The 24,229-nt window shown below is 37.5% G+C and overlaps 1 protein-coding gene across 3 annotated transcripts in view; it reads left to right on the forward strand.

Annotated features, from left to right (window-relative positions):
* LOC126174777 (mitochondrial thiamine pyrophosphate carrier-like) overlaps nucleotides 1–24,229 on the forward strand; it is a 76,236-nt gene that overhangs the window by 46,524 nt on the left and 5,483 nt on the right. For all 3 annotated transcript variants that reach the window (XM_049921120.1, XM_049921119.1, XM_049921121.1), the window contains exon 6: nucleotides 7,234–7,400. In XM_049921120.1, the coding sequence (XP_049777077.1) occupies nucleotides 7,234–7,400 (167 nt within the window). The remainder of the gene's footprint in view (nucleotides 1–7,233; nucleotides 7,401–24,229) is intronic.

Raw genomic sequence — 24,229 nt, forward strand, 5'->3', positions numbered from 1 at the left:
CGGGCAGTACGTACGCGTTGTCTGTGAGTGTTGTGTTACTGCAATCCACTCGCAGGTCGGAGGGCCTCAAAATGTTCAATGTATAGAGTCCATGTGTAGTGCAGGTGGGTGGCATGGGCGGATTCTGACCATAGAAATCGTACGGCGTTACACCTCATTGCGTAGGCCACAAGACGATACAGGCGGTTCACTCGTACACACATGATTGTTATTGTTATCGAACTGAGGTAGAACATGGGAAGAGCGTCACAAACTGTCGTCGGGGTCACCAATGTGGGTGTTTGGGTCCTTATTGTTATAAATAACAACCCATTGATCCACTTGTTAAAACAATGAACACACTTATTGTCACACGTCAGATATACATCATTACACATCGAAAGTATCACATAGACAGAACATAATGGCCGCCTTGGCCCAAAGAGTTTTAGCACACCACAGATGTTATGGCATGTCAGTGTTGCCACGATAGTATTGGTGAATGCACTGAATGATTCAAAACTGTATGGCATTCGAACATGATGTGTTCTGTAAATTCAATGAGTATCAAATTATATCACCTGCAAATCGTATTTATCAAACTAAAGTACAGCTCTCAGTAAATATGAACCTGTATAGTTTCTTTTCTTTCCCTTATTTAATCAAAGTGAAATTTTATCAGTTAAAATAGTTGTCTTGGTTTTGTCTGTGGTTCCTTCACAATGGCCACTTATTGGTCATGTATTAAAATGTACAAAATTTACATCCAGCTCCCTTTTCATCAGCTTTGCCCAAATGAAGAAATATTTCATTTGAATGTATAATATGATGCTGAAAGTCAGGGTTATGTGTCATTTCCACTTGCAAGGGAAAATTCCCATGTGTAAATAAATGATCTTGACAAAATTTGGTAGGTATATAGAGGGTTCAGAATAATGCAATAAATACTTTTTGATTTTTTCCCAATTTCACTTTTAAGGAACAAAACACAACCCAAAAGGTAATTTGGTTTATTAGGTTTAGAAGGAAAATCTTCAAAACCATGATATATTAAAAATGTGTTTTTGATAACTATACGATCAACTTCGTAATAATTTGAATTTTTGCAAAGTACCCCATCACCATTAATAATTTTGAGAAATTAAAACTTTTATTACAATAGAAATTACAGAAATTTTCAGGTCACATACGTCCGAGTGTCAAAAAACTGATTTCTGAAATACCTTTTCTGAAAAATAAGCTGTATGCAGTGTGCTGTCAAAGTATTTCCAACATATCTAATTAAAATTTCTAAATTTTAATTATTTTAATTATTTAATTTAGTTAGTTTTGTTTTATGAGTGGCCAAGACTGAAACCAAAATTCTTCATCATTTTGAAACATACTAAACATCCAGTGAAATCATTTCATTTGCCACTTTTTGATGATGGCATTCAGATTGACCGGAAAAACTATAAAATAATTGAACCAAAAATTCTGGAAGGAAATGAAATGCTATTAAGGGAAACTGCCCAGCTTTTGCAGACTGCTTTGCAATAGTTTCAGGAGATCTGGGAGAACCAGTTGCTCAAATAAAGCTTTTGGAAAAGTAGTGAGTAGAACAGGACTTAGCTAGCTAGTTAGATAGATAGATAATCAGAAGTGATGTATTGCAGCAGATAAAACTAGAATGAGCATCAGTAGCGAGAGGCAGGTCATTTGAATAGAAAAGGAACAATTAGAGACCCAATATCAAACCGTGCAGGATTCCTTGCCCAATTGTTTTCCAGCTTGAGGAGTAATTTCTTGAATTTAAGGTTATAATTACTCTTTGTTTCCTATCTATTAAGTAAGAGGTGAACCACTGTAAATCATTGTCTCTAATTCCGTATATATGTAATCTGCATAGAAGTAAGGAGTAGTTCACTGAACTGAAAGCTACTGTCAGATCAGAGAATCTTCCTGTGACCTTGCAACCATTACCTAATGAGGAGTAAACTTATTGATTATATTTACAGTGCTTTTTCCTTGTTGGAATCTGAACTAATTTTTAAAAATTTTGTCATATACAGTAAGAAATTTTTTAATTTGTTTTGCTGCAATGTTTCCAAAAATTTTAGAAAGTATCAGTAAAGAGAGATAGAGCAGTAATTCCCCATATCTTCTGTTGATCCCTTTGTGAATAGTGATTTTATCTCTGGACATTTTAATACATTTTTGAAGTATCCCTACTCAAAAGATTGGTTTATGATAACTGACAGTAGTTATGAAATGATATTATACACTCCCTTTATTACAGTGTGGATATGTCATCCCTCCCCCCCCCCCCCCCCCCCCGACAAGATTATGCTTTTTAAATACAAAATTTCATTTTCCGCATCTTTTTGGATGAATTTTTTTTTTTTTTTTCAAACTATTTAAAAGATGTGTTTGGGTTGTTTTCCAAGATTGTGAAATATACCATGTCTTGGTAGGCTGCTGTATCTACATCCAGTCTCAATGCATTTAAGAAGAATTCATTAAAACTATTTGACATCTGAATAGGGTTTATTACAGTATCATTTTTTAATCTAATTTTCAAAATCTCAGACTTAACTTTGACTCCCTATTATGACTGAACTATGCCCACACTGCTTTAAAATTTCAACTGAAAGAAAGAAAAAAATGATAAATATAAAAATGCACCAAAATACATAGAAACACAAATAGGTAAAATCGAATAAATTAGTAAATTTATGTATCTTGGAGAACCCATATACCAGACTGTTCTAGAAAAATTTGCAATAGTTATAAGAATCAATAAAATGGAAAGAGCATATGACAATATTATGAAAAGGATAGATTACTACTCACCATGTAGTGGAGATGCCAAGTCACAGATAGGCACACCAAAAAGAATGCTAAACATGTAAGCTTGTGGCCAAAAGGCCTTCTTCTGTATTAGACAACACACACACGCACACACACACACACACACACACACACACACACACACATATTTACGTAAATGCAGCTCGCACACACTGGCCTCAACCTTTGTTAGTCATTGTCCTTCACCCACCTATCTTCCTTGTTGTTCCCACTCCAGCACTACACAGCCTCCTGTTCCACCAATGCACTCAGAGTCTTTTTACTTTTCTCCTCTTTCACCCCCTCCCCCTACTGCTCTCCATCTATCATACCAACTGCACCCTTTTTGTTGTGCCTGCCTGTACCTGTCTGTGACTCAACACCTCCAACAATATATGGTGAGTAACGATCTATCCTTTCCATCCTGGATTTTCCATTGGAAAGAGCATATAGTTTGACAAAAAATATCTACAACAAGAAACATATATCTAGCAAAAAAACTGTAACACTATATCACAATACTAAGACCAGAATGTTTTTATGCATGTAAAAGTGTAGTGATGAGCTATAAGCTAGACAAAATAGAGATCCTCAAAAGTGTGACTATTAGAAAAATAATGAGAGAAGATTAATTTTCTTTGGACCACCTATAATGAATGAATGAGAACAGATTAATGTAACAAATTTTCTTGTATTTCTGAGAAAAAGAAATCAGAACTAGCATGGATTACAGAAATGAAGAAAGAGTTAGAAAGAAAACATCAAAGTTTACTGGTACTGCAACTGTCATACATAAAACAGCATCATCTACAGACAGCCTCATGGAGCGTTCACTGTTCTCTAATGGATTAGGCCCTCTCACATACACTTGGGACACTCACAAAATTACTTTTACATCTAATAAGTTTACCCATTTAGAACTATATGTTCATTTCTGTGTGCAAGGAAATTCACAAGCCACTTACAGAGTCAGTCCAATATTTTGTAACCTTGTATTCCATTCTTTTAGTAATAGTATGAAACTGTATCTAATGCTGCTGGAAGTAAAGAAATATAGCATCCCTGCAGAATCTATATTCATTCATATAGAGGAGATATCCAGTGTCCAAAATAACTTAAAATGTGTTTTAATAATAGAGAAGGAAAGTTGCTGCTCACCATATAGCGGAGATGCTGAGTCACAGATAGGCACAACAGAAAGATTCTCACAATTATAGCTTTCAGACATTAAGGTCTTTTTCACAACAACACACACACACACACACACACACACACACACACACACACAGAATCACGCATACACATCTCGCACACATGACTGCAGTCTCAGGCAACTGACAATGCTTACAATGTTTTTTTTATAATCCTAAAACAGATTACAGATTAACATATGGTGATCTGTTTTGAATACAGGAATGACCTACATCTTTTACAGTTGCTAGCAATCCTTTGTTGCTTCAGTGATCTGTGATAAATTACTATTACTAGGTGAAGAAGTTCGTGCTCATGATATATAAACATTGTTCAGGATTTCATTAAGTCCTGTTACCTTCTCTGTGTTGAGCAGTTTTAATTAATTTTCTATTCTAATGTTGTTTGTGGGTTATTCTTCAGTCTGGTGTTGCAGGTGATGATTGAAAGAAGGAACCACAATGAAACAATTTCAAAAGAGCAGATACTGTAAATTGGCCTTCTCCCTGTCATTATCCCATTCAGTACCAGTATGATACTTTGAGTGACAGAATAGATCATTTTGATCTGTTTACTGACTTCATGTGAGACAAAATCTTATTTGGATTTTTCATTACACGTCATTAAAATTTTGTGCCTGAATTAATTGACACATTTTTCACTAAACATGGAAAATGCAGGATGGCTAGATCAGTACCTCTGTCCATATCAAACCTACCAACTGCCAGCAATACCTCCACTTTGACAGCTGACACCCACTCCATATTAAGAAATCCCTTCCATACAGCCTAGGTATCTGTGACCCTTGCATCTGTAGTGAAAACTGATCCCTCTCCAAATATACTGAAGGTCCCACTGAGGCCTTCACATAGCGTAATTACTCTCACAATCTTGTACAAAAGCAGATCTCCCACGATTTTCTTTCCAGTCACCCACTGCCTACCAAAGTCCCACTGTCTGGCCATAGAGGAGCATTCCCCTCATGACTCAGTTCCACCCAGGACTGAAGCAACTGAATTACATCCTCCACCAGACATTTGCTTACCTCTCATTGTGCCCTGAAATGAGCAATGTCCTACCCACTGTCCTTCCCACCTCTCACACAGTGGTATTCCACCTCCCACTGAAACTACACAATTTCCTCATACATTTTACACAACCCCTGCCCCAACCCCTTGCCTCATGGCTCACATCCTGTTATAGAGCTAAATGCAGGACCTGTCCCATATAGCCTCCCATACCCCCTCCTCCAATCCGCTCACAAACTTCACCTATACCTTCAAAGGCAGGGCTACCTGTGAAACTAGTCATGTGATCTACAAGCTAAGCTGCAATCACTGTGCCGTCTTCTATATGGGTGTGACAGTCAACAAACTGTCTCTCCGCATGAATGGCGACTGACAAACTGTGGCCAAGCAAAAGCTGGACCACCCTGTTGCTGAGTATGCCACCCAATATGACATTCTTCATTTCAGTGACTGCTTCACAGCCTGTGTCATTTGGATCCTTCTCACAAACAGCAGCTTTTCTGAACTGCGCAGGTGGGAACTCTCCCTACAGTATATGCTACATTCATGTAAGCCTCCTGGCCTCAACCTCATCCCCCTCCCCCGGTCACCCTCTGGTGAACCTCCTGACTGCAACTAGCTGCCCTACCCTCTCTCTGCCTCATCCCTGAATGCTTCAGCAAGCAGCACTTTACTGTACCCCACCCCTAACCTGCTATCCCTTCCGCTCCCCCAGGCCCCACCCTTCTTACCTTTAGCCACATCACTCCCGCTGACTGTCACATCATGCGCTGCTGCTCGTAGTCTGGCTTCAGCTGCCAGAGACTGTGGTCATGAGTGCATGAGTTGTGTTTGCTTGAGTGTGTGTGTGTGTATGTTGTCTATTTTCAATGAAGACTTTGTTGGCTGAAAGCTCACTTTCTGACAGTCTTTTTGGTGTGGCTATCTGCAACTCAAGCATCTCTCATCTCTGCTATGTGGTGAGGAGCAGCTGTCCTTTTCATAATATAGGTACACTTTTTTCGTTGTTTGTTTTATATTTATTTTGGCTTCATTCAGCACTTGTTTGCTTAAATATTTGATGAAGCACTCTTTGTTTGCACAACAGCTATTTTAATGTAGTGTTGATCCACAGCAAATCTTTTCCACATCTCATAATGTTGATTGGCATATATGTACCAAAAGTATGATGTACAATACTTATCCAAAGGTATGTTACATCTTTAGCCTCCAGAAATGTAATTCATCATGAAGTCTGTGGGGGGTTTCCCCTGCCTCAAATGCTACCCAAGTAATCTTTTCCTGCTGTGTAGTTCATACCTGACCAAATGAAGGGGGACATTCAGTGTTCTGCCTGATAGCAGAGGTAAGGAAATCTTCATTGGAATTCATCACAAAATTGTTTGAGCCTTTGATTTATGCCCCCTACTTAGCTCCTAACTAGAGGACTAAACCCATATCTGGGCATGTTGTTGCAAATGAGTCATGCTTTCACTCTGCCTGTGAGGCAAGCTATTTTGATCGATTCAGCTATCCATATAAAGGGATCAAATACGGCTCACAAACTTAGGCAGTAGACATGATCCATGTTGACACTAGATATGATTTGCAGTTGGTTATACTCAGTGCATTGAGAAATCATCAGCAGCGTCAGTTCAATATCTTGGAAAGATCTCCTACCACACGTACTGAGCACACATTAATCTTCTTATCAAACTTGCCATCCATTTCCCAGAGGGATCTCTGTTACTGTTAACATGGTTGAGAACCTATTCTATATGTTTGTTCATACTGCAGGAAAATCAGCCATAGGCCCAACTGATGAAGTAAAATAAAAGAGAATATGTTACGTAGAGAGATGTACATATAGTCATTTTTCCCTCATTCTGTGTAAGTATGGAGAAAGACAGTGATATAATACAAGGACCAGAAGTTTTGTGATCATAGATGGAAATAAAAGAAATTGATACATAATGTATGCTTTGTCAGGCACTGTATAGTGGCTTGGTGAGTATAACTGTGGGTTTAGAATGCATCTTTGGCATAAAATTTAAACAACAGTGATGATAATTTAAAGCTCTACCTTCATAACATGAGCTTATTCTTCTTGATTTTCCATATTTATTTCTACAGCTGGTTTTTATTGATGTTATACATTGTTCATCTGTGTGTGCACAGTACCCCTTCTCTTCATAATTTTTAACTGGGAATTAATATAATTTCACAGGTGCAGGACGAGACACTAACAGGAATACACAGATTTCCTTGTATGAGTCTTTGATCTGTGGTTCCCTGGCTGGAATTTGTGCAAAGACATTAGTCTACCCCTTAGATCTTGCAAAAAAAAGGTTACAGATTCAGGGATTTGAAACAGCAAGAAGCAGTTTTGGAAAGGTAACTGAAAATATGTACTGTATCCCATTAAACTTGACATTACAAAATTTGTATGGTTGGATGTTATTTATTTGGTCCCATTTATGAATGGCACATGAAAGTTTAATTATGAGTTTTCACATATCTTGTAACTATCATACAATCACTGATTTCTCACTAAATCTGAATTTTGAACCATATTAATTACCTTTTGTGAGGTTACTATTGTCTCTCTTCCTTCTTGTGTAGTAATTTGGAACAATGTCTTTTTATAAATTAATCACATTGGTTATTAGGGGAAAAGTGCAGGTGATATACAACAACCAACATATATTGATTTTATTTTATTAGTTTCCTATTGGAGTTTTTCCTGGCATAATAAATTAAATGTCAAGTTGAAGAAGACTAGTAAAAAGTCATTGTTCCCTCTGTGTTCATGTTATGTTAAGACATAATGCCTTATAGCAGTTATGCGACAGAAGAGGAACTTACCATCCAATTAAGTTTAATTATAATAATTAATTTGTAGACGTGATGTCTCACAGAGCACACCTTTTGTAATAGGGAAGATTTTTCAGTTTTACAAGGCATCAACTTTTTCACTTGTATTTAAATTAATACTGCTCTTTCTGGTTATAGCTAGGACATTTTGCTCCATTCTGACATAGAAATAACAATTATTTCTCAACCGTTAAAGTAAATGAGGAATTCTTACAGCTTGTAATCATGCAGTTACGATAAAACATACTGATACTTTATAACTGTTAGAGAATTTTGGTGCCTATTACCTCAGACTCTTAGTAGGTCAATATAACAAAATTTACATACCCTACCTACATATTCACAAGATTTCAGCACTGAAAATAAAAAAAATTAAAAAAAATTATAGTAAAATTGTGAAAAATGAAGTTCTAAAAGAATTCTAATGTAATTATATGCTGTGCTGAACAATAATCCTCCTAGTCTCAATCTCTGTTAGTCCCCAGCCCCAAACCTGCCTCTGCCTCTGCCTGTGCCTGTGCCCCAAAACCATAACAACATAACAATGAACAAGTGTGGAAAACACCTCGGGGTAGTGAGAAATAGTTAACACATTGAAGACTGCCTACACATTTTTCATTTTCAGGTTGGATGCTGTGAAGCAACCAGATTGAATGTAGATGTGGCTAGCTTTTGGCTATGTAGTTGTTATGTGTCTTTCTTTTGAAGAAGGAGCATTAACCTTAAACCTGAAAGCTTATCTGGTACTAGCACAGTCAGAATTAGAACAGCTGAGAGCAGCAGTTGGCATCAGTAAGGTTAAGAATAGGGTAGCTGATGGGATTGTGAAGATCTTGTAGTGTGAATTAGGTGGCAGGGGACAGTTTAGACTGTAACCTCAACTATGCAATTGAGCATGCCATCACATGCAGTAATGTGATGCACCTGTCACTCTTCGAGTGAAATGACAAACTATGGCTGAAACATTCTGAAACAGGGATTCAGGAATTACTCAACAGTCTGGGGCAATCACACATGGGAGTGACTGATGCATACACCTTCACATGGTTGCAACTCACACAATGTGGTCTACATATGAATGCTGATAATAAGAGATTATCTGCACAAATATTTTCCAGAATCAAACAGAATGCTGCTAGAAAAACACTGGGAGAAGGCAAGGACTTAACACATATGTTTTTAGATTTTAGATTGTGAGAAAGTGTTTGATAGTGTCCCAAGAAAGACCAAAAGAAAAAAAAAAATTGCCCATAAGACTAAGTCCGGTAGTTAAAATGTCTTATGAAGGTTGCTACAGTTGCATACAGATAGGAAATAGTAATTACAATTGGTTCCAAATAACTGAAGGAGTTCAACAAGGCTATGCCCTTTTCAAATTACATTTTATCACTCCTTGGAAAAAGTTATGAATGAAATGAAGCAAGGCAGCAATAAAGACATTAAATCATTTGCATTTGCAGATGATGTAGTAATAGGGAGTAACAGAGAAATATAGAGAAAGAAGTCTGGGAGAGGGTGCCCCTTGAATGACTATACAACAACACATGGATTAACAATAAATAAATAAAAAATGGTTGCAGTGTCAGTCAACAGGCAGAACTATAAAGGAAAAGTAAGGCTGGAATGAATGCACCTGGAAACAGTAGACCTGTAAAATTATCTTGGGTGCATCATTTCAAGCAGTAACAGGATAAAGCATGACATCCATAAACAAACTCCAAAATCAGCTCAGTTCTGCCATCACTTTTGGAATCTACACTGGAACGAAAAAGTCCTCTTAACAACAACATCTACCTCTCCTTCAGTCATACTTTATCCCCACAATAATATATGCCCTAGAAACATGTACAACAGTCAGTCAACAACACACTGTTCATCACAGAAATGAAGTTTCTTACAGGCTATAATCCAGAAAACTAGGAATTAAAAGGTAAGAAATGAAAAAAAAAAGGAAAAAAGTGCGGGTGTACAGATCCTTGAAAGTAAATGTGACAGGAGCCCATTTGAGATTGTTCAGTCATGCCAAATGACTGGACAAGGGAAGGAGAGCAATACAATGGATGGCTACACAAAGATGCGATTCATAGAAGACCGGTAGGAAGTCTGCAGAAGGAGGATACAGTCCTGAGGGAAGAATGGTAAATGTTCAGACACAAGTAGAGAGTGCACATAAACCACATGTGGGCACCTGTTGTGGAAAACCCATGATGTTGTTGTTGTTGTCGTTGTTGTTGATGATGATGAGAATGATAATTCAGTGTAGCTGATTACGAAGGTACTGGGCACTACGCACTGTAGTTGAATAATTTGGCTCAAGCCCCCATCTATATATTTGTTATACTCAACACTCAGCTTAATTGAATGGCGCAGAGATGTGGCTAGTCTCAATGTTTTTCGTCATAGGGTGCCAGCTTACACCTGTCGTAAACTCAATTTTCAGGCTGAAATATATAAAAACAATGCAGGCAGGCATTGCAGTGTAATTTAAAAATATTTAGTCACTCACATTGATTTATAATTTTAACAAGTGGTTTATTTCTATTTTTCCACTAAAGTCTTCAATATAATCACTAAACATTTGAAATGCAGTCTGAGGGGCTTTTACGTAAGGGCAGCTGTTAATAACTGAGGCTACAACAATTCGCTATAAAATTCATATGTCACGATCATGACACTTGACAATCTGTTCACAGTTCACAAAATACACTGTTGTCTGCTGTCTTAATCCACTATTGCGCTCAACATGATCATTTTCGAACGTCACTACATGTACACTTGTCCCCGAACGTGGCTACCAAACCAATACTACCCCCAGATGGGTGGCATATCCAGCTCTTAGCACTGCTCAAACTCAAATGTCTCAATAATGGCCACCCTATCCATCCTCGAAACAACTGCATAACTCAAAACAATTTTGACAAAAAGATTTATGAATATTCTAAAACTAAACACAAAAACACTAATGATACATTGAAAAATACAGAAATTTTCCAGGTAATAACAATCTAAAGTACAATTTTTTGTATCTGCTGCCGTTTTTTCACAAATAATGTTCTTGTGGCATGATATTGCTTTTCCCGGATTTTTGATACTTAATATAAATAAAAAAAAAAAAACATATTTAATTAATCATCTATCTCTTTAAACTTTAGAATGCTGCCGCTAGTTTTGTCTCTTTAAATTTGTTTATTAACAAAAACACAGTTTCTCTCAGTCAAATCAGATATTCCAATCTATCATTCAAAAATTGTACAGATTATGCTAAATCAGCTATGATTGCTTGATGCAGCTCTACTATCCACATCCATAGAAACTTTGTTTATGTTTATCGGCCAAAGCATTGCTGAGATATTAGCCTTTGAACTTCCATAAATTTAAAATTTTTAAGACAACAATAACCTTTAAAATATTATATATTTTTGTGGCGCATCCTGATGATTTAGCTTTACATATTTTTCTGTCCATGAGTGCCAACTCCCACCTCTGTGTCACGCTTAGTTTTGTTTTTAATCAATTTTTCTTTGGCATATAAATTTCTCCAAGTGTGCAAACGCAGCCATATGTGCCCCTGCCAAACGTCTGCTCAGGTTTTTCCAAGGCTAGCTGCTCGTCACAGCCCTGTAGCAACCACCAGCCACATGCTCTGCAGTGGGAAACTGCCGCTCTGAGAGCCACAGCTTGTGCGTTCACAAGATCACTGTATGTTCAGCCCTTGTTATTTTCAATGTTTTCACCAGGCCTTTTTAAAAGTAAGTTTTTCAAAAAGATGGAGCCACTGAATTATTATAGACACGATAGTGGGAAAGGAGAGGAAGAAAGAAGGGGGTGCATCGGTAGAGAGAGTTGCACAATAAGTGTGAGGGGATGGAAACTGGATGGAGGTGATAGGACAGAGGGGGGAGACACTGCTGGGTGTAGGGTGTGGGAACAGCAGATTACAATAGGTTCTGGCCATGAGAGCTCCCATCTGCACAGTTCAGAAAAGCTGGTGGTGGAAGGGAGGTTCCAGATGGCCTGGTTTGTGAAGCAGCCATTGAAATCAAGCATGTTATGTTCAACTGCATGATGTGCCATAGGAAGGTCCACTTTGCTCTTGACCACAAGTTGGTGGTGGCTATTAATTCTGGTGGATGGCTGATTGAGTCATACCAATATAAAAAGCTGTGCAATGATTTCCGCAGAGATGGTATATGATGTGTCTGCATTCACATGTTGCCTAGCATCTAATTGGGTCGGCTAAGCTTGTGACAGGACTGGAATTGGAAGTGCTGGGTGGGTGGGTTGGGCAGATCTTGCACCTGGGTCTTCCACAAGGATATCCCTGTGGCAAGGAGTTGAGACTTTGAGTGGCTTAGTGATAGACTAGGATCTTGGAGCGGTTGGGTGGGTGATTGAGCACCACTGTAGGGGGATGGGAATGGTCTTAGTTGGAAAGTGCCTCATTTCAGGATATCATGATAGATGATAATGTACATCTATGTCTACATCTACATATATACTCCACAAACCACTTGAAATTCATGGCAGAGGGTGCATCCCACTGTATCAGTTATTAGGATTTCTTCTCCAAGAGCCTACCAGTTCAGTTTCTTCAGCATTTCTGTGACACTCTCCTTTGGGTCAACCAAATCTGTGACCATATGTACTGATCTTTTCTGTATACATTCAATATCCCTGTTACTCCAAGTTGGTATGGGTTCCACACACTTGAGCAATATTTTGGAATGGGCCACTTGAGCGATTTGTAAGCAGTCGCCTTTGTAGACTGATTGCACTTCCCAAGTATTTTACCAATAAACCTGCCATCTGTTTTATCCCTGTCTGAGACTATGTGATCATTTAATTTCATATCCCTACAAACCATTACACCCAGGTATTTGTTTGAGTTGGCCTATTCCAATTGTGACCCATTGATATTACAGCCGTAGGACACTACATTTCTTTCATTTGTGAGGTGAACAGTTTTACATTTCTGAACATTTAAAGTAAGTTGTCAATCTTTGCACAACTTAGAAATCTTATGAAGATATGTGCTGAATATTTATGCAGCTTCTTTCAGACAGTACTTTGTTGTAGATAACTGAATTATCTGCAAAAAGTCTGACCACAAGATCATTAGTGTCATGAAGAGTAAGGGTCCCAACACGTTTCCCTGGGCCACACCCAGATTACTTCTACATCTGATGATGAGTCTCCATCCAAGATAAAATGCTGCATCTTCTCTATAAAAAAATCCGCAGTCTAGGCACAAATTCGACTCGGTGCTCCATATGGTCATACTTTTTTTAATAACTGCAGATATGGCAGTGATTCAAATGCTTTTTGGGAATCAAGACGTACTGCATCTACCTGAACATCTTGATCTAAAGTTTTCAGTGTGCCATATGAAAAAAGTGTGAGTTGGGTTCCACATGATCGATATTATTGGAATACATGCTAGGAGGAGGTCATTCTGTTCAAGATACCTCATTATGTTTGAGCTTAGAATATATCTTAAGATTCTGCAACAAATCTACATCAGGGATATTCTAAGATAGTTTTGTAGATAACTTCTACTGCCCTTCTTGTAAGTGGGTGTGACCTGTGCTTTCTTTCAACTACTGGGAATGGGTATTTGTTTGAGGGATCTACGAGAGGTTATAGTTAACAGAGGGCCTAATCAGCCACAATTCAGCTGTTTTGCAACACCATGGACACTAACACTTATTTCACTCTCCTTTTCAGTGGTTAAGGATTGAATTGAGGCAATTATCCTGTGTTTTCCTTTGTAAGGGAACATTTGAAAACAGAGTTAAATATTTCAGATTTGCTTTGTTACCCTCAATTTCATTCCTGTTTGATTTGCTAGTGACTGGACACTAACGTTGTTGCCACAACAGCCTTTACATATGACTAGAACTTCTTTACATTTTGTGAAAGATCACCAGTTTCAACATTGACTTCCTCAGAGAGGTCAGGTCTGTTTGTTACCTTTAGATCTAATATACTTGCATCATGAGTGGGGTTCAGAACTACCTGTTCTATGTACTTTTCAGAGATAGCATTTACTAATGTTGTCATGTCCACCAATAACAAAACTGTAATTTTCCCAATTGATTGTTGGATAATTGAAGTTTCCATCGAAGATTATGATATGATTGGGGACCTTATGTACAACTGAACTGCGATTTTCTCAAAAGTCTTTCCTTACAATAGGAGATGAGTCTGGTGGGCAATAGTAGGATCCAATTACTATTTTATGCTCACCACGATACTGAGTCTTGCCCAAATAATCTCACATGCTGCTTCAGTTTTTATCTCAACAGATTTGTTTCTTGTATACTGTGACAAATACATCACCTCCATTTCCCATTAGCCTATCCTTTCATTATACACTTAATTTTCCCCTAAAATCTCTCTGCTTTCAATCTCAGGTTTAAAACAACTTTCTGTACCTAGTATTATGTGAGATGCTGTGCTTTTCAGGAGCAGCTAAAATTCTGGCACTTTTGGCTAATTCTTCGGCAGTTATGTACAAGAATTTTAATACTTGCCATTCTCTTGAGTCTAATGCCTACATTCTTGGGTCTCCTAAAGCTGTCATTATCTGGATTGGATGGAAAGTCACTTAATCCACACACTGTCAGCGAACTGGGTTACTGCCTGTCGTGTGTTGTGCACACCTTACCAATTTAGGGGTCTCTTAGTTCTCCAGCCCATGATGCAAGTCCAGGAAGTCACAGCCTAGCTTGTCACACAACTTTGGAAGTCTCTACTTCAGTCCTTCCAGTCGACTCAGAACCAGGGGGCCACAGTTGGATCCGGGGAAAATGCTGCAACTCATTAATTTTGTTGAAACTTCATGCACAAGGCTGGTCTTCTCAACCTTCTCTGCCAGTCTCTGGAGTGATCCAGATATGACCTCTGAACCCAGATGACAGACAATATGCACCGCAATCTGCAGTTGGATGTGTCCTGTTTCCTCAGTGACTGCCAGAATAGTCTCTTCAACATATTGAATGAGGCACCCATGTGTACCACTGGCGCACCTAGTGTTCTTTCGCACCCCTTGATGCCATTTCCATATGGGGTACCATTATTCACTGTAATTTGAACTGTCAATGATTAATAGCCCTACCCTTTTGTGTTTGCTTCCTTTGGACACAGGAGAAAGCAGGTTTCCCCAAAACAGGTGTAGTGAGTCCCATTGGTTCAGTTTCAGTGAAAGATAGCACCTCAAACTTTTTTGTCAGAGGTATCTGTATAACAACCTGAGTCTCCCTGGTCCCCATCTACTTTGTACAGGATGCCTATGTCATATCATTGAGCCCTACCATTGGTTTTATTGTGCTTACGCACTACCTGTAAGCTAGACATTGGCAAGTCCCAGGTGAGTTCATCAAAGTATGTGTTGTATGTTTTTGGAGCATTTTTTCACAATATATTTAGTGATCTACAGGTGTGTTTGCTTCTATATAGTCAGTTGCCATCTGACTAAAACTATTTCAGTGCTGCAATGGAGGAACCTACAAGTAGTGAGACAGTTGGATTTATTACTTTTTGAAGTAGTTTTCAAGTAACAGTATCATCCATCTGATCTCCCCCTTCAGACCGGGATGGAAAGTTTTTACGATGATGGAACCACATGTATCTCCATAGTTCATGAGATGGTGGTGTCTGCTATTGGACAAAGTGTCATTATTTTCTAATGTACTTTCAAAATTGTTTCAATTTTAATGACCAGCAGTATATTTAGCATCCATATACAGAGCATTCGGAATATAATTGTGTGTCACTGTTATTCCTCCCAATGCATTATCACTGACACCATCATTTATCTATGAGGAATTATTAGAAGAATATTGTAGTCTATATTTAATTTAATACTGGTGTTATAAAACAGCCACAAGTTTCACACAATTTGATTACAGTCATCATCAGATAATGCTTGTGTCTGATAATTGAACCTGATGATTTATAGAACAAATTATGTGTGACATGTGGCTGTTTCATGTATATATCATTAACAGTTATCGCTGTGCCCAGCTGACCACACCTGCATTTGCTGTGGTTAATACTGATGTTTCATAATTCATTAATGCCATAGAAGCTGTTGACTGTCACACAAGTTCTTAATTCTTTTATGAACTTGCATAGTTGTAAAATCTGCTTGAGCTTCTAAGACAAAGCACTGAATAAAAGTCATGTTTGAAATATCACACTTTTTTATGCATAAAGCTGTTCTGTGTATTTCCCTATAAAATTTGTGTTTGTTTCTTGTTTCATATTTGTGGAAAAAAAAGAAACAGTATAACACACTGAGGCCTCGTATGTCTTCAATATGCTCTTGTATTCATATACATTAATGACTAAGTATTGTTAGATTCCTTTTACAAGCCCTTTTAATAATTCTTACACCTCTATTCTAAGGGTTAAAGGTTTGTTGTGCCATGCTTTTGTTACTACACACAGAACCCCATACCTCAGTAAACTCTTGAAGTTACTATTTATCTACTGCAATTAATGCACATGAAAAAAAACTTACAAAATAGTAAATTGCCTCAGTAATTATTAATGTTCTTAACATAGCTGAGAAACTCAAATATTTCACATTTAAATTTTATTAAGAAAAATGAAAACTATGAGTAAACAATCGAAGATGTAATTCGCTGCTTTGGAACCTCCCTGCTTTCAGCGCTACCACATCGATTCAACATCGTCCACCACACAGCATCCACATCTAAAGTGCAGAGCACCTGGAAGGTGTGAATATGTAAAACACACTTGACATCCTGCTCAGGTCTATATTTGTGGTGTTTGCTCTTATGTAATTGTTTGTTGAGATGGTTGCAAGCTTGATGTTGGTTCTTCTGAAGTAGTTGGTTTTTGTGTTATCACTTGGTTGAGAGTTTGGGGCTCATCAGAAGGCATATATGCTGGCTGGCTTCATTTCTTTCTCTCCCTCCCCCCCCCCTCTCACTCTCTCTCCCTCTCTCTCTCTCTCTCTCTCTCTCTCTCTGGGTTGCCAATTGTAGCATTTCCATTGTTTGTCTCTACATAATACCTTGTAAGATCCCAAATATGGTGGCTCCAGTGGTGGAATGATAACATCTGATCAGAGCATAATGTGAGTGCACTATTTTAAATCCTTGTGGACAAATGGTGGCTGAGTTCAATGTTTGGTTCCAGGAAGTGTGCCCAATTGAGACATCTGTTGTCATAACTGAGTGATAAACATTGACAATGTGTCAGTCAGTACTTTGATGAACTCACCTGGGACTTGCCAATGTCTGGCTTACAGGTAGTGTGTAAGCACAATAAAACCAATAGTAGGGCTCATATCAGTTTTTCCTCATGACACATTATAGCAGCTTTCAAGGTCCTGTACCATCTTCCCACCATTTTATTGCTTTGTGGCTGATAGGTGGTAGTTTTATCATGGTTCACCCCATACAAGTTGCCTAAATTCTGGAATAGAATTGACTCAAACTGTCTCCTCTGTTAGTTGCTGCACATATCAGGCAACCAAAACATATGCTACCAAGTACCAAGTCACAAAAATGCCTTTGCCATTGTCTTGAATGGAATATCAGTGATAGGAACAGCTCTGCCCAATGTGTAAACTGATCAATAACTGTAAACAAGCAATGCAATGCCTCTGATGGCAATAATGGTCCCACCAAGTCAATATGTACATGTCAAATCTTTCACAACATTTGTACAATGCCCCCAAAGAGGAGTAGATGTGATGTCCCACTTTACCCCTTTGGCAGGCCAAACATTCCTGTGCCCACATTTTACAATCTACTAGGTCATACAAAATGCTCCACCATTTTATGCACTATGTATTTTATTCCCAAATTTGCCAGATCATGAACACTACAAAATGCTTGCCTGAGGTAGGTCAAATGTACAAAATGGCATTATCTTCCTGTGGACATGTCACATCAGATTTTCCAACTTGAACTATGCAACCACACTTGCCCCAGTTGGAAGCCAATCTTCTATCTGACATAAAAATTTGCAACTGTGTGTGACATTGCTTTACACAATTGCTAACTCACTAAAATTAATGCTTTGTGATTCACTGTTTATAGGTGAAAGGTAAGCTGTAGCAAAGTTCTCTACTTTGACTTATATTAGTCATGAATTTCACTATAAATTCTACTTGTTTGTACTGTCTCAGAGAATTGCACTGCTTAAAAACAAAGATTAAGGACTTAAGGTGAGTGAATATAGTGAAATACTTAGCCTCAAGTGTTGTCTGAAAGTACTTGATGGCTTCAAAAATTGCAAGGAACTCTTTGTCATATGTAGTCTATTTATTTATTTAATATTTACTTCTGAATTATCAGTGCTCTGCATGTTTGCTTGCTGTTTTGGAAAGATCACTATATCTGTATGTAATCAAAACAGAGATATAGCCCATGCAAACTTCCTCAATAAATAGTTTCCACATTTGGGCTGTGTTTTATGTCCAGAAGGCATGTAAACATTTTCAAAAAGACCAAAAGAGGTCATTATGACTCTGTTGCTACTTAAACCTACGTATGAGGTCTTGCACAATCCTCTGTGCTAAAAAAATGTGATCCTCCTAACTAGCTGCTAAATTCTTGCATATCTGGCACAGGGTACATATCTGGTGTTGCCCTTATAGTTAATACTTGAAAGTCACTGTACAGTCTCCATGTTTTATGTTTCTTTGCAGCCAAATGCAATGGGGACACCCAGGGACTATCAGAATTTTGAATTATGCTGTCTTGCAATAGCTTGTCAAACTCTAGTTTGGCTAACGCCATGTGACTTGGCAGTAGTTTCTGTGGGTGTGCAGATGCTGGTGAGCCTGTAGTAGCATTGATAAAATGTTTCATGTTGTGTTTCAGTGCTATCTTCTCACTGTGTGGTGTAGTGATTGATGGAAATTGGTGACGCAGCTGATTAAAAATGTTATTAGCTGATGACTCCTCTACCACTCTTGTTAGTTCAGATACCTGTGTACCCGTAGATGCTGCATGAAGTGTTGCTGATCAAGCAAGTGTTGTTGGTATTACGTAGGAAACTGAAATGAACCAGGAAATGTGCTCCTATTATTGGTTCTGATACATCTGCTGCAATAAATTTCCATCGATAATCTTGCTGAAGCTGAAGTCTAGTTGTACAGTTTTCTCATTAAATGTCTTAACTACTGAGTTGTTCATAGCAGGGAACTGTAGTGGTGTTCATTGTCTCTGAGCTCATAGCATCTTGAGTGGATACAAGGAAACATCTGACTCCTCATCAGGAATTTGCCACTTGAAAATTTGTCTGATAAAAAAAGTCTGTAAGAGAAAATATTGTACTGCCTTGTTTATCTGTCACCTCATTCAAGATCTGTTTCTCCCAAATGTGGATCTCAATGGGTGTTCACTAAGTTACTGGCAACTAAACCAGCTATTACCAAACAGTTTGTTGAGTTGGCACTGTTTATAACTTCCGTGAATTGTCTTCAGCTGCTCATGTAGTTTGGGTACTCACACAGTGGTGAACATTGTGTTGCCTGTTGACCAAAATGCTTGTGATACCAGCAAAACTGATGCCATTCTGGGTGAGGGCTGATGTTCCATGTAGTGGAGCAGAAGTATGCACTGTGTCTTCTTGTGACCTTTCATAATCTATTATTGTGAAGGGATTTTGTCCCCCATCTCTTCACAACATAATATAACTGGAGAATTTGTTGTTCAATTGATATGGAATGCATGGTATGAAACCTGATTTCGAGCATTCATAACACTTAGAAACTGATGGAGTGACAATGGTCTCTTCCATCATAGATCTGGCTTCTTGGTCAGATTGGCTGATGACATAGGCAAACTTTGTCTTATTGTTTGTTATTCCATTATAAAAAATATGAATCTACTTGCATGATCCAAGTTTTTGGATTCTTTGGCCAAAACTGTGGTAAACGGAGGACCATCTGTGAGATCAGAACTGTGTCTAATGTGCCACTAATATGGACCAGAAAACAAGAAATTTCAACTGGTCAGCTTGTATCTCCCTGTTTCCTCCTTTCTGCTGTCTTGTAACTGCCTGTAAATCCTCATCCTCCACTGTAACATGAGTTATACATGTACACTTTATGTCATACAACAGGTACTGTGTTCATATAATCAGGGTCACCACTGAAGTTGATGTTCATCTGTTGAAGTTAATGCACTTGGGGGGGGGGGGGACACTTGCAGAATGCTTATTTGTTTTATTAATTATTAATGTACTTAATTTAGCTCAGAAACACAAATATTGCATTTTTAAATTTCAAAATAAAAATGAAAACTGTTTGTGTACAATCAGAGATGTCAGAAACACAACTGTACTTCACTGCATTGGAATCTCCCTGCTTTCAGTGTTACCACATTAATGGACTGTCATCCACCACGCACAGTAGTGTTTCTATATTGCAGTACTTCCTAAGTACTTTTAACATATCAACATTTACATAGTTTTCTGCTTATTATTTCTACATTGCTTTCCCATCTTAAGTGGCTGTCTATCCATACACTTAAGGTTTCCTGAACCCTACAGTTCCCAATATTTGAAAATGCTTTGCTTCTTGAGTGGTTGACAGCCCATTTGCACTGTCTTTTGTCATTCACTACCAAACAGATTTCCTGCCTCTTTTGTCACTGCTTTCAAATTTTCAGCAGATTTTATTTATGTAACCCTTTAATAAAAATACTGATATCATCTGCAAAAAGCACTGCATCTCCTGCAGATATTGGTAGAAGTAAAGTGTTTGTAAATACCAAGAACAACAAAGGACCTAATAGAGCACCTTGGTGTACCCATAATTAAGATTTCTGAATTTCGAGGCAGAAGTTCCACCATTGCGACATACTTCTATCATATGATACCTTTCTAATGGATAGGAGGCCACTTCGCAAACACCACACCAATATAATTGACTGAGTAGTCACTATGATGGGTGACATCAAAGGAGTTTGAAAGATCTAGAAAAAGTCTACAGTATGGTTCATCATAATCTGTATCTCTGAAACCAGTTTCAGAAGGTCATATAATGCAGTTTCAGTGGACTTGCTTTTTCTAAAGGCATTCTATGCAAGGACAGTAATTTCATTTTTATTCAGGAAATCTGATTTCTTTCATCCATTACTCTTTCAATAAATTTTGAGAATCTGGATAAGAATGACACGGGTCTGTAACTTGCTTTTTCTAAAGGCATTCTATGCAAGGACAGTAATTTTATTTTTATTCAGGAAATCTGATTTCTTTCATCCATTACTCTTTCAATAAATTTTGAGAATCTGGATAAGAATGACAACGGGTCTGTAACTTGTTATATCATGCCTGTCATCTTTTTCAAAAAGAGGATTCACTGTCAATTTTTGAGACATCTAGGGAATATTTTTGTGGAAAATGAGGTATTGATAATACCCGCAATGCAAAAATGATGTTTTGTACTATGTTAATTACGTTATTTGGTGTGTCATCAATGTCATGTAAATTTTAGTTTTTCAGCTTGCAAATAGAATCTCTTACTTCTGACAGTGTTATCACACACAGAAACACAGCTTTTATATGCATAGTTACTTTTGTGTTAGAGTTTTAATGAAGTTTTTGGCTACTCTTGTATGGAATTAATTAAATATTGCAGCAGTCTGCACAAGATCCTCGACAATTTTCCACATATTCTGTATGGTAAGGTTATCTCCAAGTATGCATATCACTCTCCAGCATTTTTTCTGTTGTTATAACTTTCCTGTATACATTTTTGTGTTATTTAGCAATTTGTTTTTATTGGACATTTCATTTTCCAAGCTGATTAATAATTCAGAGTGTCTTGAATGATTTTGTTATATCTTACGTAATCCATGTATTCAACCTGCAGTGTATTTTTGAAGGTCTGGCCCAGAAACATTTGTAATAGACATAGTCAAGAGAATAATGGAACAGGCTTACAATTAGTTCATCTAACAGCTTAATCCTTAATCTTGCCAGAATTGATATTATGCAATTCCAGACAAATTAAAAGGCTTACAGATACCAGAAATAGAGACCAGTTGGCACACACTGTATAAAGAAAGTTTGTTATGCACAGTTAGTGGCCATCCAGATGGATAATAAACTGAAGTGGCCCTAGGACAGGTACACAATTGATAAATGATTAATTACTTGTGACTGAGAGGCTCTTTGATTCTTGCATCAAACCATTATTTTGACTGAAGACAACATGTTATTGGCACTTTGATCTCTGTGTCAATCCAATTCTGTCATCATATTATAAACATGATTTTCATGTCTACAGAACTGGCACTCTATGTGGGACTCTTCTTTCTATAATGATCTGTTGAGCCACATAGAAAATGAGCCTTCAACTTAATTAATTTAATGTACCATATAAATTGAATCTCCAACATGTCTTCATTGTGATGTATAGTTTGATTGATGCTGTAACAGTGTCACAAGCCACCATGTCAAAAGAAGTTGTGTCAGTGGAAGAGGGGTAGTGTGTGGCAGTCAGTATTGAGGAGAGGCTGATAAACAATTTATTATGGTGGCAACTCTGATACCAGGCATCTAGGAATTTTTTGAGCCAATATGTGTGTCACTTGTATGTTGTTTTGAGTAAACTGAAAATAAATGAGTGTTATGTGAAGTTTATTTCATAATACTTCAGGAATGCAATATCAAAGTAACATTAGATATCTTTTTTTAGGAGTGTGTACATGCACCTTTGGACTAAGTGACAATGTCAAAAATATAGGTATATCCAAAGAAGTTGTATATTTGAGAATGTAGAAATGTATTTTCATGGGCACTCATTTACTAGTTACAGATAAACACATGAATGTCTCTGATTTTCTTGACCTGCAAATGAGATTATTAGTGTACTTTTACTCATTACTGCCCTTGACTGTAATCTTATGGGGCAATGCTGGTAAGTTGAAGCATGCACTGAGAATATTGTGTAAAGCTGATAACTGGACACCTTGCAGAACACTATTCACAGACCTTGAGATTCTTACACATATATGCCCAAAAAATACATGACATTAAATTTAGGATGAACTGTGCAGTTCATAACCACAATACCAGAAATAAAAATGATTTCCATTTAGGTTGTGCAGCCTTGTATAGGGTTAAGAATGAAGTTTAGTAAATCAAAATCAAATCACTCTGAGCACTATGGGACTTAACTACTGAGGTCATCAGTTCCCTAGAACATAGAACTAGTTAAACCTAACTAGCCTAAGGACATCACACACATCCATGCCCGAGGCAGGATTCGAACCTGCGACCGTAGTGGTCGCGCGGTTCCAGACTGTAGCGCCTAAAACCGCTTGGCCACTCCGGCCGGCGAAGTTTAATATTCCAGTGCAAAAATCTATAACAAATCACCAGTTAGCATCAGGCAGAAACTTAGTAAGTCCCAGATATTCAAAACCAAAGTAGAAAAATACATTGTCAACTATTTCTAAAATTATATCACAATACCTGGACCCAGAAATGTAAATTTAATTTACCTAATATTTGTATTAGATAGATCCTGACTTTTCCAATATATAGAGATCTAACAGGGTTCCATATAAAGTTACACAAATGCATTGTTTCAAGTAATAGATTAAAAAAAGAAGGTGAGTGGTAGGAGAGGAGGAGCAACACATTTTTTCAAAGTAGCCTCCTCCTAATACACATATATAATGTAATCCATGTATAATGAAAGCTGTTAGGGTTTTATGGTTGAATTGGAACCCAAAAGATGAAGAGGGCCTTTGCCAGAGTAGAAAAAGAAGGTACTGAGTGATGGAGCAAAGAGATGCTGGATGGATGTCAGAGCCGGCCAACAAACAAGGTTGAGATACGAAAAATGAAATTGGTTCTCAACACACATTTCATAGAGGTGCAAACTAGAAAAAAATAATAATTTTATGTGTCTAACAGCAGTGCTATACATTTGCTTCCTGAAGATAAGTGATGGACAGCAGTTCTGTCTCATAATTTATTTAGTTATCTCTAGTGAATTTTCCATTGATACAATGCATAATCATTTCATATTCCTGAAGGCTCTGCTTAGTGATGGAAGTTATAGAACACAATGAATAATATAAAATAGCAATGCAAGGTCATTTAGAAGGATTTTAATATAACAGAAGGAATAAGACTAAAGAATTATTCTTCAGTGGGAAAATTTGGAAATGACAGATGTCATGTATTAGTCAGATTTGCCAAGAATGTTGACATAATTTTCATTAACATATTCTTCCAGAAGAAACTGAACGAAAAATTGGACTTAAAAAGGACCAGACTGAAGTAAAAATTAAATTATAATATGAGTAAAGTACACAACATAACCAGGCACTGAACTTTTCAGTTTT

This window comes from Schistocerca cancellata, chromosome 3 (genome assembly GCF_023864275.1).
Source record: "Schistocerca cancellata isolate TAMUIC-IGC-003103 chromosome 3, iqSchCanc2.1, whole genome shotgun sequence".
NCBI lineage: Eukaryota > Metazoa > Arthropoda > Insecta > Orthoptera > Acrididae > Schistocerca > Schistocerca cancellata.